General features: G+C 35.9%; 1 protein-coding gene across 2 annotated transcripts in view; it reads right to left on the reverse strand.

The window, feature by feature from the left end:
• Positions 1 to 17,626, reverse strand: part of CSTF3 (cleavage stimulation factor subunit 3) — a 41,422-nt gene that overhangs the window by 14,094 nt on the left and 9,702 nt on the right. For both annotated transcript variants that reach the window (XM_030450979.1, XM_008504764.2), the window contains exons 4-5: positions 651 to 683; positions 168 to 265 (exon numbers count right to left, since the gene is read on the reverse strand). In XM_030450979.1, coding sequence (XP_030306839.1) covers positions 168 to 265; positions 651 to 683 — 131 coding nt within the window. The remainder of the gene's footprint in view (positions 1 to 167; positions 266 to 650; positions 684 to 17,626) is intronic.

Raw genomic sequence — 17,626 nt, forward strand, 5'->3', positions numbered from 1 at the left:
GACAAAATCTTTCATGTGATTTCTTATCCACCCAAGTTCCAAGTATTTTTCCTCAAATTTAAAACCCCAGGCAGGTTCGTCACCCAACTTCCTTCCCACCCCCTAATAAAAAAATCAAGAGCTTCACCACAAAACTGGAATAATTCAGAGGAACTCTGTTAACTTACTTGTAGCTAGGTAGCTTCCCCTTGGTTTCTCGTACATAGGAAAGGTAGCATTTCCATAAATCAATGTGCAAAACCTTCATAAGGCATCTCTGAAATAACTGTTCAATACATCAAGAAGATGTGGTCACGATTCCAGATACAGAAATTATGTTTCTACTTTTAAAGCTATGCAGTATGAATTAAAATAAACTTTGTAATTATGACTGAGATTTTTTAAAAAAGAATAATTTAAACTACTCCTCCTTTGTGATTGAAGCATCTCCAATGCTAAACAAAGGAATGGGAGAGAATTAGGCAGACAAATTCCTCTGCACTCTTTACTGATTACAGCTTGACAGCAATGTCAAACTGACTTTAGTGATAATTCTTATCTGTGTTTTGAATAGCATATTTTAATGACAACTATAGTTCTTCTCAATCTGCTTTACCCTAATCACAATATAGTTGTTATGATTATATTTTATGTATATTGATAGGACTCACCTTTTCCACTTTGTCATAATTTTTTGCTTTAATCTATAGGGAAGCAGAAAAAAAACAAATCACTTAAGAAACTATTTTAGAATAGTAGGAATATATTCTTCATACAGTCCTATAACATTCCAGCTTGTGCTCTGGCTACCTAAACTAATTACATTGTAACCACATAGTGTTGCAAAACATAATTAAACAGACAAATATAATTTACTTTGCTTAGCTTTCTCAAAATCAGTGTTGGGGTTTTCCTATTTTTCACAAGGGCCAAAATTTAGGTATCAGTATGCAAAGTTGCCTTTCTATAGCCTAGTCTGGACACTTCAGCTCTTCAAGTACCCTGCTCCCTTAACTCATCAGGCTTAGGCATCAAAGCCTCCAAATCAGGATTTAGTAAATTCAAAATAGAGTATCATATGTACAAATAAACATATTAGATTTGAATATTTATTTCTCAAAGCACACTGGGCCATAACCTGATACTGAGTAAAGGGAGTAATAAACCATAGAGAACAGGCACCCCACAGGGGCAGAGGGGGAAATCTAGTCTTGAAGTAAAAGGTTGCCTTTCATTCAGGACATGGAAACCATGAGCCAGATGTTGATGGCAGACTGCTACCCTTCATTTATTTACTAGCTCCAGTTAACATTAACATAATAGGCAACCTGTAGAGACACACCTTGAAGAAACAATGAAAATCTACAGTGACTCTAGAAGATGCTTATCTGGACTGAAATAAGGATTTGTTTTGCTGTATTGGGTATTTTTTTAAGTATCAAACATCCCTTTTAAATCTCATTTATAATCATTTATTTAGGGGACTCACAACCCTTTCTGTGTGTTTGTGTGTGTGTGAAAAACAAGAGCAGCTCTGAAAGCCTTTCCTTTTCCCCAGGAAACACAGCAGTAGGCAAACAGCACGCTTTTGTACCAGATATTAATTCAATAATTCAAACAAGTCTTGCAAAAAACTTTAATGGCAAACATGACAAACCAGACCCCTGTGTCCACACCACTTTCAAACTGGAGCAATACCCCACCCAGGTCCAAATGATTACACAAAAATCAAAAAGACTGCAGTTATTACACACTGCACACACAATTTTCACAGTGTCTTTCTGTTCAAAGTATTCAGTGAAAAGATAGCTGGCCAGAGAAATAATTGTTTACAGAAATACCACTGCTCTGGGATAACATGACTGAAACAAAACAGGAGGTGGAATGTCTGTGATACAGACACCACCTCTAAGCTCTGCTCTAAGATTCACAGACCCAACACACCCCAAGCTACAGGTAAATATCCTACTGCCACCATCTCACAGCTTTTTGTGAGATGAGCACAATCTTTCAACCTTTAAAAAGAACTTATAATAACTGTAGGGCTGTTTAGACAGAAGTCTTTTGTGGACACAAATTAAGGAGTCCTTAATTTACCTCCCATTTTACTTCATACTTTTTGACAGCAAGAGTAACTTTCTGGATTTCTCAACACAAAATATGATGAAAAGGGTTCTTAATCACAAATGAGCAAGAGCTCTCAGCCAATGCCTGCCACCCCCCTGCAGACTCTTTTATCTTCAATTACACAGTGGAAAAGACAAAACGAATCTTGGTTTGTATGTCTAGCACAGAACACAGCTTCCTACACTTTTTTTCTAGTTGAACTTTTTCAAGTAAAATCTTCAACTATAAAAACAGAAACTTATTCAAATAAATAAATAAATAGAAAGAGTGAATCCCAAGGAGATAGCATAAATACTTTTTCTTGTGAAAATTCAGTAAAATTAATTCATGGCTTTGCCCCTGACAGAAGGCATCACCTTGTAGTTAATTCAATAACAAGACCAAAAAAACACTTTTAAAAACTCTGAACGAAAGGGTATAAGCAAGCAGGGAAAATATTAATGTGCCTTCCAGGTTCAGCCATGTAAAAACGTGTTTTGCACATCCACCTTGAGTTACTGTACCAACAACAATTTTTAGATGTAGCTGACAGGGCTGAGAATGCTGTCTGCCTGCTTAACACATCTCCCTGTCCCTTGTCACACAAAAAAACCCAATGACAAACAGTGCTCAGTGTCTGTGATCCAGACTGACCTCAGTAATTGTGTGCAGCACCAAGGGAGCACACAGTAATCCCACTTCATGGTTCAGCAGTTTTATTACCATGTTGTAACCCTGGCACCCAGCACCAGCAAAAAGACAGAGCACAAGGAGTACTGAGCAGTGAGACTACATGCATTTTCAATAACCAGAGACCTTGAAAAGTAAACTATTTTGCTATTAAAAGAAAGCTATATTCTTTATTTGCATGTGTTATGACTCAAAGAGCAAAATGCCTTCGACAAGGTCTATGAAAAGTATCTGTTCATATCTGGACCTAAGTCCAGTTCATTGAACACACACAAGTGGTTTGATACTGATACCTGAAAATTCTGAAAATTCAGAAATCTTGGTACCAATGAAGTTAGGAAGTTGGAGATTGGCAGGATTTGTTAGAAATAAAGGAAAAGAAAAAGCAGTATTGGCCAATTCTTACTGGGTGTCTCACTGAGAATTTCTGCCAAGCCCCCTGAGGCAGAGGTGTTTCTTGGCTGCCCATTCCCAAGCAGGCAGCTCTGGAACAGGGATGGGGAAAGCCCATCACCAGAGAGGGCACAGATCCCAGGTCCCTCTCCAGGTCGTTTTTCCTATTACAGACACAGGGACAGGCAGAGATGAGGCATGGACAGGCATTTAAGGGTTGACATTAATACTATGTCTTTGTCCTTAAAAGAAATACAACAAAGTGAAGTCCTGATCATTACAACAGATTATCCTTTAATTTCTAACACTGCCTATAATCCTATTCCAATTGCTTTAATCAAAGAGGTAAATTTACCCTCATGGAAGCTAATGTACAGGGGTGTCTCCACCACCTACAGATTGAGCTTAGGTGTATTGTCATTAGAAGGTAAAACTGCTGTATATGAAGATCTGCCCTACATCCTTCAGAGTATACAAAAGCCACCTAGTCTGGCCAGTCTTGGACATTCCTGTAGTAAACCACATCTGACCTTGCTTTTTTTTGCCTGCAACACCAGGAAATTCCACCTGTTTTGCAGACAGAGTAACTTCTATTTTGGTGCTGCAATAGGAAATCTAAGTCACTACTATATTGGATTTGTCAAAGAATAATTTATAATAACAGGGTCAAACTTCTTCCCAGAATAGAACAGGCTTCCCAATAACAAGCTTCAAAAACATTCAAGGGCAAAGTTTAATCCATAAATTACACTGCAGTTCACCCTTTTTAACAGACTTGTTAAAATACTTATGTATCATTTATGATTATGCAAAAAATATGGTTTTATTCATCTAAAGATAAAAGACGACTTGCAGCTTCTGGAAACTTACAACACAAACCTAGAAAGGTTGCTTGTTTTATTTTAACCTGTCAGTGTTTTTCTGATTTGACCAAGCTCCTAAGGAAGCAAGGTCAGCACATGGCTTTTCCTGTTTCTGGGCCTCATCTATTTCTGTATCTCAACTACCTCTCCTTTTTCAGTGGTTATCTTTCAAGGAAAGAAAATATTTCCTCAAGCATAAAAAAAATGTTCCCTTATCCATTGCCTTCAGCTCTCTCTTGGGTGAGGTAAACCCTCTTCCCTTCCCACTGCCCTTGTGCTGATCTCCAACAATGTTTGGAACTTCTTTTGGAAAAGGGACTTGAAGAGAAACTCTGTGCACCACTGGCAGAGAGCATCAGAGAATGAGGGATCACAGGAATGAGAAACACCACAGCAGTGCCAGCATTAACTTTCCTAGCATTTAATTCACAGTGGCTGCTATTTTTAGAATGACTATTTCCCAAAATCTAATTTGATTACAAATACTATAGTGTATGCAACATCTTTAATGTGGTTTAAAAACACAAACAAAACCAAAACAAACACACACACACACAAAAGCAAACAAAAAAAAAGTAACAACACATACAGGACATATGTTTCAGAGTACAGAAGTACAACCAGAGCATACATGTCTATCTTTGAAGTACTGATTTTGTTTATTAACTGAAGACAGCTCACTGTTAAAGATCTCAATTCATTCACACAGCTAGATTAGTAGGTCGTAGGTAAGTAAAAAGTTAACATTTTAAAAATAAAATCAGGCTACACAAAGTTTATCAGTACTGAATCCACTTGGGTTGACCACAAAAATGCCAACTGTCAAGCCCAATGGGATGTCATTTGGGGTCTCTACTAGTACAGATATATACAGGTGTGTGTATAAATATATATAACTGTAGGTGCAATAGAAGACATTTACATTTCTCTATTTGTTTCCAAAATATAGGCTAGGATTGGCTGGAGAGATGTTCCCATTTTATTTGCAGAATAAATACTACTTGGACAATAGCAGTCCAAAGTTGTCAGACTGCCCCCCAAAAATGTGCTCTTTGAAAAGGAAGAAGAAAGTCCAACATGCTAATTCATTCTTTAGCACATTCAGTCCTTTGTTATTTGCTGAGGTTTCCAGTCAGTGACTAATAGCAGAAGCACTTAACAGGACAAACTCATTTCCTTACAGGTCAAATAACATCAATGACTTTCGCAAACAGCAAACCAAGCTCTGCTCTAGTACATGAAAAGCAGGTGAATTGCAGGACTAACAGCAGTGGTCATTAACCCAAGGAGGCAGGATTATAACTGCCTAGATAACGAGATGTATGTATGTATACTGAAAAAAAGTATGTATTTCATTTATGCAAGACATACCAAGTTTTAATGGATTAAATTCTTTAAGAACATTTGCATGTAATTGCAGATGTAATTTCTGTTATATATCATTTTACTACAATTTGAACCAGATAAGGATTGAATGATTCACTATTTCTGCAGTTTTCAGTCAGAGTTTTAATGTTCCTTGTGAAAAGATAGCTTTTATCTTGCTATTATTAGTAAAGACAGCATGGTATAGATATTACAGTACACTGACTATGAGAAAACTAATTTTCTCAAAATATAAGAGGATGACATTCAAAGTATTTTCATTCAGTATGGCATAATTTTTCACATTCATATAGTTATGTGTCTCAAAGTCTGCCACACAATGGGATTTAAAAAATTCTTTGAAATTATTCTAAATGAAATGCCTCCAACTACAACTACATGTATTATTTCTAGAGCTTCTCCAACCATGGCATTTCATAAAAATTTTAAAATGGTGTTGTTTCCACAAGATGTATCATTCCTAGAAAAATAATCTCCTTACAGGGTGAAGTTACTGTTGCCTTATTCATGCTACCAAGTGAAAGGCACCATTTTGCAGTCTGTTTCCTAATCACAACCATCTTTTAGGTTTCACAATTGTTTCCTGATTAAATAGTGGCCTACTATATAAACTACCTTGTATTTACATTTATATTTAGATATATGTAGATGTACTTCAAATTTCCTTGCAGTATTTAAGCATTAGTCAACTTTTCAGTAACTAATTGTTTAAGCTAATGAACAGGAACTGTAATTCTCCATATCCTACATATATAAATATGACAACAGGCTCTTACTGGGCAGCTAATGAAGATGTTAACTTTCTACAGCAAAATTCTGGGCCACATCACCATTCTATCAACCTACAGGACCAGTTTGGAGAGACCTCTCTACATTAACATTTCCATCATCTCACTAACTGTAAAAATAAAAGATAAAAATAAAAGTGTGTGACTGAAGTCTTGAAAAGAATATTTCCAAGACTGTGAGCACAGAACTAGATTTATCTGGAAGTTTGGGAAAGAGAGGAACCCATCTGCTCCTGCCTGGGTGTGATGAGGGAGCAGCTCTCAGCAGAAGTCCTTGCAGAAAAGAGAGGAAACAAATTGTGAAATGATATTTGTAAGATAGAGCAACATTACATTTCCTCTGCAAGTGTTTTAAGACAGCAGCTTCCAACAGTGTTTGATATTAGGTATATAATCAATACTATATATATATAAATATAATCAATAGGTATATAATCAATACAACCAGTGTTCTTTGCTTCTTTGGTATTTATGGAGTTCTGTTGTACAAGACATCTTTATCTGTGGTACTCATTCTTCAATAGTTTCTCCAAATCAGGAAAGTTATTACCTTTTTCATTTGGGCAGTTTGCCCATTATACAATCTAATGTACTATTAACTGGATGCAGTAATTTACAAATGCTAACTATCCTTCTATTTCCCACTCTTTCTAGCCAGAATCAACTTCATACCTAGATTCTCAATTTGTCTGCAGATCTCATTTTAATAAAAAGTCAATTTTCAAAATACCCTGTGGCTTCTAATTTCCTCTTCAATTTCACACTCACTTTAAGCCACAGCAGAAACCATCACCTCACATTCACACAAACTACCTTGCTTCATTCCAGACTTTAGAGTTTTGATTCTTCCTACACACTGCAATTCTCAGTGTATTTTATATTTTACAGAAGCAGTGAAGTTTTAAAAGTGTTTTGAGATCATTAAGAGATCTACTGATATCCTTTGCAGTCATTAGGAAGTATGTAATTTCACAAACCAGTGCTTTTTTTTGCCTAGCATTAACTTCATATTGGTTCAAGTATCCGAGGAACAAATTCATAGGACTAAAAGTCATATATAGCATCTTTAAACATGACAAAATGGAATGAGGTCAGCTAAAGACTTGCTCTTACTTATATGCCAGATCACTGAAGTAAAGAAGCTAAATTAAAAGGGAAGCATAAAAGCAAGGTACTTGGCCTATCTCACTGGGCAAGAGATCAACAATTTGTAATCTCAGATAAATTACACCAGTTGTCTACCTCAACTGCATATCATAAGCAGTCAGGTTTATTTAGGTTCCAGTATCTTACCCGTGGCTGCCAAACTGAGGAGCACAGACGCACTGCAGTCAGCAACCACCACTAGCAAGGTACTAACCCTGTAATCAAAGCTTGATTAAGTATTACTATCTAAAAAAAAAAAAAAAAAAAAAGCCAGTTATTTTATTATACCTTGCACATTAAAATGATCTTGCACCTTAAAATGTTCTAAGATCTAATTTAAGACCCTGAACCAGAAATCTAGTTGCTTTTTACTTCTATCAGCAAGAAGTGTTCATAACACTAACATACATCTCACAAAAAAAAAAAAAAAAAAAATATATATATATATATATATATATATATATATATTCTCCTTTGATTTTGGTATCCTCAAGATGTCTCAGAAAAAGTAAACCAAAATTTCCAACAAAGTGATGGTTTTCTATTTATTTTGATGATACAGCTAAGGAAAATGGGACATTTTAGGGGGCATTAAGTTCCCCACAAGGTTTACAGTTTAATGACTTCTCACTACAGTTGTTGCTTGCCTACACTTTTGAATGTATTCTTTTCAAATATGGTACCATCAAAATGGAGAAAAGTATAAATCTGATAACCATAGTTGTTTCACACTGTAAATTATTTATCAGAGGAATCATTTTTGTAGCAGTTATCAAATAATACTAATTTTTGTATGGAAGGTTTTAAGAATTCTTTATTCATTCACAGAGAATATATGTTAAAAATACACCTGAATAAGCTAGAATTTTGAGGTGATCTTACATTTTAAAGAGATCCTTGAACATCTATTTAAAAGAAGAAGCAACACATCTAGAAGGCAGCAAAGGTCCCCTTAAACATTCTCTACAGTGACTTGGGGAAGAAAGGGCTAGTAGTCAAAATGAAGAAATTTAGGACCAAAAATAACTTCTGCTCTTTGAGTGGTCAAATTCATTCAGAGATCATGCATTAATGTCTTCCATTTTATAGAATGGACCTGGTCTAATAAAAGCCCTCTCCAAAGTAAAGATAGCCAAACAAGCAGTTTTCCTAAGAAAAAGAAGCACAAATTGTTCAAAGAGTAAAAAATGGTACTAGGAGATGAATTTGTCTCACACAGCATAACCTTCTGACTGTTACTCTATCAGCACAAGACTTGCTTGGCCTGTCAGCTGAGGACAAATTTTCTTAATGTTTTGTCTCCATGTCTTGAATGTAAAAGGCAATCTTCCAATAATCTGTTGCAGAAATGGCCTGAAGAATGGTTTTCAACTCATTCGATTGATCTTAAGTCTCCAAAGATGCCCAGGGGCTCTAATGTTTGACCACAGAAGACAGTCATCTCATCACAGGAAAACAAGAATCAGCTACCTAAAAGTTAATTTTGGAGAATAATGCTCAGGCACAAATAACTCCCTGCAACCACATCCCTGCATAAATTTGCAGTTGACAAAATACTTACTGCATTACAAAATAAACCTTGCTAAATTCCAACTAAGTGCACTTGAAGTGCCATGCTACAAAAATAATTTTTTAAGGAAGGGATGTGGGTCCTGGCTTTGCCATGGATTTCCTATGAAATCATTAAGAAACATTTCTTTTCCCAGATGTTTACTAAACTGGGAAAATAAACTGCCTCAGAGATCTAAGATTAACCTAATGAGTGAGCTGGTGTTGTTCTACAGCTAAGCCACACTCCAGCTGAGGCTCAGGGAATTTGTATATTTTTCAAATCCAGGCAGCTGCTTAATCAAAAATCTGGCATATGTCTGCTAGAAATCAAGAAAATGCTCTACTGTTTCCTTTCTGAGAGCATTCTTAACCTTAGCTACTTGAAAGTCTCACCTATAATGTTAGAAAAAGGAAAGACTGTATTTTAGAAGTCAATTACACAACTAAAGTGCCAGATTACTGTCTTCGGGCAATGAAGAGGAAACAAAATTCACTACAAAAGTAGCATTCAGAACTAATACTTTCATTCAACCTACGAGTTCTACTTCAGGGTCTTTTTAATACCAAGTTACCAAGTCTGGAGCAATCATAGACAGCCCAATCTGAAACCACATGAACAATGCAAATCCTTAGTTAAAGCCTTGATCCAAAAAACATTTATGTTCAGACTCTGCACAACTACCCTGAGGCCTCTGTTTTCAGAATACTTGAACTTCTCTTTGCTAATCCAACTGCTCAGTACATTAAAAAAAAAGTTTTTCAGAATATTTAAATGCTATACTGCTTTCCTCACTTAAAACACTGTACAAGTATAGGGTTTTTTTTGTCTACCAGTTTCAAGCTCTGCAGGCTCCCAGCTGACTTCTTGCATTTAAATTGCACAGAAGCACACACAGGATCTCAGAAACACTAAGATAGTTCTCTTTTGTTATGACTGGATGCTGTAAACTAGGATGCCAAGAGTATTATTTAGTGTGATGTAAAGATACCAAGTACACAATAACAAACCACTGCCTGTAAGAGCAATTTCTAACACAGGAGGCTTACTGATAATCTCTATCACTGGCAGAAAGTTTTTAACTATAAATAGAACTGTAACTATATGTAAACTACCTAAATTGAGAAGATGCAGCTCACACAGCAAGGTAAACAAGGTTCTCAAGAAAAGGCATGGAAATTCCCACACACAAACTTTAGCCTAGCTTTGGAAAATGAAAAGTGCTTGAGTTGGTTTTGGTGTCATCATGGTGAAAGCAGCGTGCTTGAAAGTCCAGTCTGAAGATTCAGCAACATGGTGAAGCACCACAAAACCTCCCTGAATCACTGAATAAACCAGTGCTGGAGCAGAGAACTGACCTCATTTATGGCAGAAAACTGCTCAAAAAGATGAACAAGATGGAAGTCTAGAAATGTTTTTAACAACTCCGCCAGCCTGGAAGAAGGGCAAAGCACAGATAATACAACTGAATTTGACAGTCAGAGCAACTCAACTGTTGGTCATGGCTTCTGTCTTGGAGTCACAGAAGTACACCCTAAGAAAAATAAAAAATGTTTGACTATAAAGCTTTTAAAGGAATGATGGACTGCTGTAAGTCTGTTATGCAGACTGATGATACCCTCTCATCAGTAGAGTGTCTTCAGTCAATTCAGACCAAAGATCAACAGTTTATCTACCTTACTTAGCAACACTTCTGTTTTTCTCATAAGTAAATTCAAAAAAAGTTTTTAAATCTTATTTTTAGAATTTCTGCAAATGGGAAAGAAAAAATTCTGGGGCTAAATCTGAACCTGAGAAACATCAATAAAGTGACAAACATAATACTTAGCTTTGTGACTTTTTTTCTAAATAGGTGAGATTTATTATGCAATAGTCATTTTTTTAACAGCTAGCAGCAAGAGCAGCAGAAACTGGCATTATGAAAAGAGAAACTTACCTCCATCTGCTTAGTGCTAGAAAAATATTTCTGCTGAATTAATTTGTCAGCTAATTTTAAAATTTCACACCACTTCCACTTTAATAATCATCTTTAACATAAACAAAAAAAGCCATGTGGGATATAATTTTAAAATACCAATCTTAAATTGAGTTGGTTTTTTTTAAGCCTGAATTTTGTTTAGTCACATCTTATATGGAGAAATTAAAATTTTATCCTCTAACTAAACTGTAGTCAGTTTCATGCTCAGGATTACCAGCACTGAGATTTTATAATGGGCAAAATACTATAGAATATTCTGACATTTCAAAAGACTACTTATATTGTCCATTCTGCTACAGCACTCCTGTGCAGAATCTCAGCACATAAACACATTAAAAACATCTCCCTGAACAATGCCAGATAGTGGGCAACAATAACGGGCAAGTAACATACTTACCAGGGCAGCAATTCTGTTTTTTAGGGGGTGGAGTAGGGCTGGGGACACTGCTCTGTATTAAATATTTTAGTTTGCAGCCACAGTGATTTTTCAGGTGATTTGCAATCAACAATTAATACAGTGAGTACTATTTTAGAGTGCATTTTCCTGAAAAAAAACCACCTAAGTAGCTAGTAAGGATGTCAAGGGTATCTCGCTGTCCTTTTAAAGATTTATCCCAGCCTATTTAAGACCAGTCCCTCTGAAACTCTACACACTTAGAAATTTACTGTACTTTGTTATTTTTTTATATAATGATCAGTCATCATCACCATGGAACAAGCATTTCAAGCACAATTTTACAATTAAGGCAGAATTTATAATTCCCAAAGCTACAGTCAGTGCGAGAATGATGAAATTCCCCTAGTAAAACCACCAGACTAAGGCTCTTGGTATAAGGTTTGCCCTTCTAATTTGGTATGAAGGAAACCTTTCTTCATGTCTGAACTTGTCAGCCCTGCCAGATTATTGAGGCAGACATTCAAAGCATAATGGTTGTCCTAAAATTTTTAATTACTGCAAATGTTTATGGAAAGTCTCGAGAGGGGTCCATGGTCATAGCTGAGGGAAGGAAAGCTGCAAGCACAACTTCCACCAGCAAGATGTTACAAAAGCAATTTTCTGTGAACTTACTATTACTTATCTACAACTTACATGAATTGCATGTTAGTAAAAGTGCATAACACTTTAAAGCAGATGAAAGTCTACATGTATTAAATTACCATAATTCTATTCTCTACAATAACAAAACATCAATGGAAGAGCTTCTGGCACCTCAAGCTCCTGCACGATACAACGAAATTAGTTTTATCTTCATCACTTTGCAAGTTATCTTGTTAGTTGAAATGCATGACTTGCAAAGTATTTTTAAAATAGTCATTCTCACATAAACCAACACAGAAATATCAGTTTTTATAGTAATGAGTTTGTTCTGCATTGGTCATGGGTTACCACTTCAAAGGGGGTACACTAATTTTCCTTTCCAGTTTCACAAACTGGTTATTTCTTATTCTCTATTTCATGTACTAATTCAAACCATGAGGAACTGGAGAAGGTAAGATACCCTAATTAGAAACTCTATGCCTTATACAGTCAGATTGCAGGGATCAAATGAGGTGAGACAGCTGACCCTCCATCACACTACTTTTCAAATTATTTGATTCTGAGGAACAGTTTGAATTACCAATGATAAAGCCTATACAATTTACACACATGCAGAAGTTCTCTGTTTCGCTGAAACAGTGAACATGAAAACAGGAGTGAAATTACCAAGCTCCCTCAGCATATCAGTAATTCTAGCTCTCCTTTCAGAGGAAACTGAAGCTGTTAAAGCTCTGAAAGCCTTTAGCCCAGCAATCAGTGTGCAAGACTTTTGTTAACAGGATCTGCTCATAAATCAGCAACGTGTGCTCACTGGACCCTGTCAATGGCTCAGTACAATCTGGGTTTAGACCCAAACAAAATGTTTACTCTTCAGGTTAGGAGTTCTATGAAAGAATACAGTCTCAAGATGTGAACATATTCCACCCTACAGCTGTATTACTGAGAACTGTCCACAAACTAAATCTAAATAGAACATCTTTCTACTTACAATGCCTATCCTTAAACAGAAATATTTCTGATGCCACAGTTCAATAAACTCTGAAAATGCTCCCTTGCCTCTAACATTATGAACATTTGTTACTACTGAACTAGTTAAATCCCAATATGATTCCCAGATTCCAATCACTGTGAGATCTCATGTGTAGTTAACTACATGCATACAATGTGCCACAAAAAATGTGAATACAATCTGTGCAGTATGCACGGTACAGTTATGCACAAATGCATTTCATTTCCTCTCACTTTTGTTTTATGTAAGTCAAAGTTTAGTGTATTAGGCTACGACACTTCACTGCAGAAGTCCAAAACTGTTATTAGATGTAGAACACACATGACACATTGAAACCCTCGGTCAGAAAAACTATCCCAGCAAATGGAAAAAACAATGCACTCATAAATGAAGCACATTTGTACTGAAAGGGCACAGGAGGGCCAGAATGAATGGTTTGCCTTCACAGAACTCTTTAGTCAGAAGCCACTGGATTTCATCACAGTGACCCAAAGCCTTTTCATAGTCTGCAAAGACACCGTACAGCAAATGAAGTCAAGCACTGGTTTATGTAGTGGCAACTTAGAGATCAGCTTTAACAGAAAGTTTTTTATCAGTCATCAGGCTTCTCAAAAACTGAACAGAGTATCAGGCAACTCAAGCCGCTGACATCTGGAAAAGACATAGAAATGGATGAGAAATTATAATTAAAGTTCCCTCACCCATGCAGATGAAGATAACCCATCTGTAGCTAATATGAGGTACACAAGTAAGCTCTGTATTTTTACCTCTGGTTCTCTCTGGTTTAGACATGAGAAAGTAGCTCAAAGTTTGTGCCTGACCTAAGACATATATTTTACCCCCCAGCACATTAACAGAGGGACCAGCAAATGACTTCCACAAAAGAAAGGACACAATGAGAAAAGTCTTCACTGTCCTCATTACATCTGAGAGTGAGACTTCAAAAGTGATGTGAATGAGATTTTTATATAACTAACACTTCTAATAGGGATGTTTCTGCCACCTCACATGGAAAGAATACAACAGAACAAGAAGCAGTTCATGTTTATTCATGTGCAATTAGCAACACACTATAGAAAAGAGTTCATAATAATATCTTCATTAGGTATCACTTCCAGAATTAAAACTCCTAACACTTTCTTATTATATTTGACCAAATACAGACAACAGAATTACAAAGAAACCCAGTATAGTGCTATACCACATATCTTCTGAAGCTACATATGTCAATTATGTGTATAACTTTCTGATATTATACAACTTGTATGACTATGCAAGATGTACATGCCTGTATTCACATACTGAGCAGAAAAGACAGGAAAGAAGTTGCATATTCACTTTCTAGTATAGCAAATCTACAATAATCACACAGACAGAATGACATTTATTAACAGAAATGGAACAAGAGTCCACACATAAGAAAAGATCATAAATACAGTTGTAAAAAAGATTTAAATTTTCAGACTGAGGTAGTCAAGAATGTGCAATGTAGGTGTCTGTACAGAGCACCTGTACAGCAGTTTCTCAAAGGTAGAAGTTTACTATGAGAAATGTGGCAGACTAGCAGGTGGGCACAGATTATAATGAGTATGTCTTCCATTAAGAAATCAAAGATCAGTGTAAAAAGAATCTCAGCCAAGAAAGTCTATTCTACTTTGACTTCTGATCACCCCAGCTTCATCCTGACAGAAGTCAGTTCCCATTTTTCCCCAAGCAAAAGAACTTTGGTGTTATGTATAACATTTTTTTTCTGAACTCAGAATGAGACTAAAGCAAAACGGGAAGAAAATGCTTTGAAGAAACACAAACATTTTAAACAAAAACAGTAATTTTTCTAAATGGTTTTATTTACATTTTTCATATACAAGTATGTTAAATGATACATTCTGACTAGTATCCACACCAGTGTGAATTACATGAATTAAAGTACTGATGTATTGCATATTATGAAATGCAAAACAATCAACCCTAAGCTTTGGTCCCACTCTCTGAATCCTCATACAGCATCTAAGGCATGTAAAATTCAAAGTGTTCACTTAAAATAGAAGTTAGCTGAACAAATGTATCTAGTTTCATTTTTTTTAAACAAGCAGTAGCACAGGACTCTTACTTGCAAAACTCGCAAGACGAAAAATACATATTAACAGCCAAACACTTTACATGCATGTTCCTAGCTTTGTATTTACTGTTTCTAGGCTTGGGGTATTTGCACAACTGTCTTGTGCTTATGATTTTTCATCTTAAATTATGGCAGCCTTTCAACCTCTACTAATAACAGTTCAAAGTGATCAGGATATAATGCAATAAACTCAACAATAAAAAAGGTAAAAAGGTGTGGTGTTAACTGTCCTGAAACACTCAGGACAATTACAGATCAAAGTTTCCACTTAAAGCAAGTGGACGTAAAAATTCTTTGGATCATCAGAAAAATGTTGCATATACATGAACATAGTTTAGTAAATGTACTTAAGAGGATTTTCAAACTGGTGATCTCTCAAAGGAAACTAGAAGAGAAAGAGGTGACAACTTCAAATGCTTGCTTCAGAACTACTGAAATATTTACAGTAACTGGCAAAAGTTCTTTCAAGTGTGTAAGAAGCATTATCAAGTCTTTCTGTATCTAAAAAGATGGCTCAAACAGTTGGAGAGACAAAGGAAATTGACAGCGGAGCCTATGGGGGTCACAGGGTGTATTACATCAGAATTTATTTTTACATTTCTGTAGCACCTTTTAGCCAGATGCCAAAAGTACTTTAATAACTAAAGTGAGCCTCACAACAACCCTGTGAGGTAGGTAGGAATCTGTTTTTAAAATGGCAAAACAGGTTAAATAACTTACCCAAGGAGACACAGCAAATCAGCAGAGCAGGCTAGAATCCAGATCATGTCATATATGAATTTAACATTATGGCACATGTGAAAGACTTACATGCTACTTTTAAAAACTGTGTAAGAGGCACTGATGTGAACTGATTCAAGTTTTCTGGAAGTAGATTGTACAGTCAAGGTATCAAGAGGAAATGTGCAGCTAGAGAAAACGAAGAGTCTGAGCAAGAAGAGTGGCATTACTGTCCCACTTTCTAAATTATAGTAGTAGACGCAGAATAGCAAGTTAACTATTTTACTTGCTAAAATATGTATCAGAAATAGATAACGTAGCTTGTCAATTTCATAAACAAAACTATTCTCACAAGTCTTAAGCATTCAAATGCTATGACCCAAAAGCATTGAGAGCTGGAAGCTGTTTCATTCAGTTCTATTATTTCAATGTCCTGCAACTGCTTCTTTGAATGTCAGAAGAAATAAGAGCCAGTGTGAGAATCAAAATTTTTTTATAAATTCAAACTTTAATAAAATTCCCATTAACAAACTGTCAAAGCATGCTCTTTCCAGTTAATCTCCATGTTCTACTAACTACCAAACCAGTCATAACAGAGACACCAGAGCATATCAATTGGTGTTTGGCAAATAAAATGGAAGCATGAAGTATTCAATTACTTCAGCACAGTCTGTATGTCAGTATCATTAAGTCAGACAACACACTAAGTTCTGAGAAATGCTTTAAACTATCTCAGTGGGGATCAAAGTCACATAAAGGAAAAAGTCCATGAGCTGAAAAAGCATCATCATAAAATAGAGGCAATCATAGCAGTAAGGCCTACATTTAGTAGTTTTACATTAAAAAATGAAGAGGAATATGTCAAGGAAACAGGTTTTGTTCATGTAGATTTTAAACAATGATTTCTACTTCCCGATTGTAAATGACTAAAAAGAACACATTCCTCAAGTTTGGCAGAGGGAAATGTGAAGATTTCTAACAATTTGATAAAGAATACAGCTGTTAAGGGCTAATTACTTTTCTGTAAGGTCATAATAATAACCTTGACCCTAGACCATCTTCCAGTAATAGACCACCACTGTGTAATGATACTCAGCTCAGATTGAAGTAATTTAGATGCCAGAATTCTCTAGTGAAAGCAACCTCCCAGGAAATAACCCCACTTTCCTTTCCCTTCTGGTCTTTTTTTGTGATACAAAGAGGAAACATTCTCATTTAAGGAGAAAAGTATTAGGCTCGTTTTAACATCAGGAAAAACACTGTTTAGAGATGACTGCAGATTTGGCAGTTTTCAGGCTTAAATACCAAGGCAGTGAAAGTAAATCCAAAGTAATGCTAAGCAAAGGTTTACCACAAGTTTCCTTGCCCAACTCAAGGCTGCAAAGAGTTGTACTTCTGAACTATACACGAAAAACTGTGTAGCAAAACACTACTAAGATTTCCAAGGAAAAAACATTTGGGAAATACCTTCCCGATATTCCTTGTACATCTTAAAGCAGCAGTAGAAGAAGCTTCAAAACAATTCCTCTATCTCAGGTAGGCTTCAAAAATTAGTTTGTCTTAATTTATATTAAGCTACACTGTTCAAATAACATTTGAGAAAACATTTCATTTTTATTTTACTCTAAGATGGGGCTGTATACATAACAGGTAACTTAAAACAACTCTGACATCAGTGCCCAATGGTGTGAATATGAGTTTTCTAGAGAGGATGTTGAAAATAAGGTTATTTATGTCAGCTCATAGCTGTAAATGGTTACATATACCGGGGGGGAATAAAAAACCTGAGATAATGACGTTGCCTGTCAGTTAAATTGGTCCCTGTGTAGGTTTTGAGAGAAATTACTGGAACCAGGAAAGA

Source organism: Calypte anna, chromosome 5 (assembly GCF_003957555.1).
Source record: "Calypte anna isolate BGI_N300 chromosome 5, bCalAnn1_v1.p, whole genome shotgun sequence".
NCBI classification, from domain to species: domain Eukaryota; kingdom Metazoa; phylum Chordata; class Aves; order Apodiformes; family Trochilidae; genus Calypte; species Calypte anna.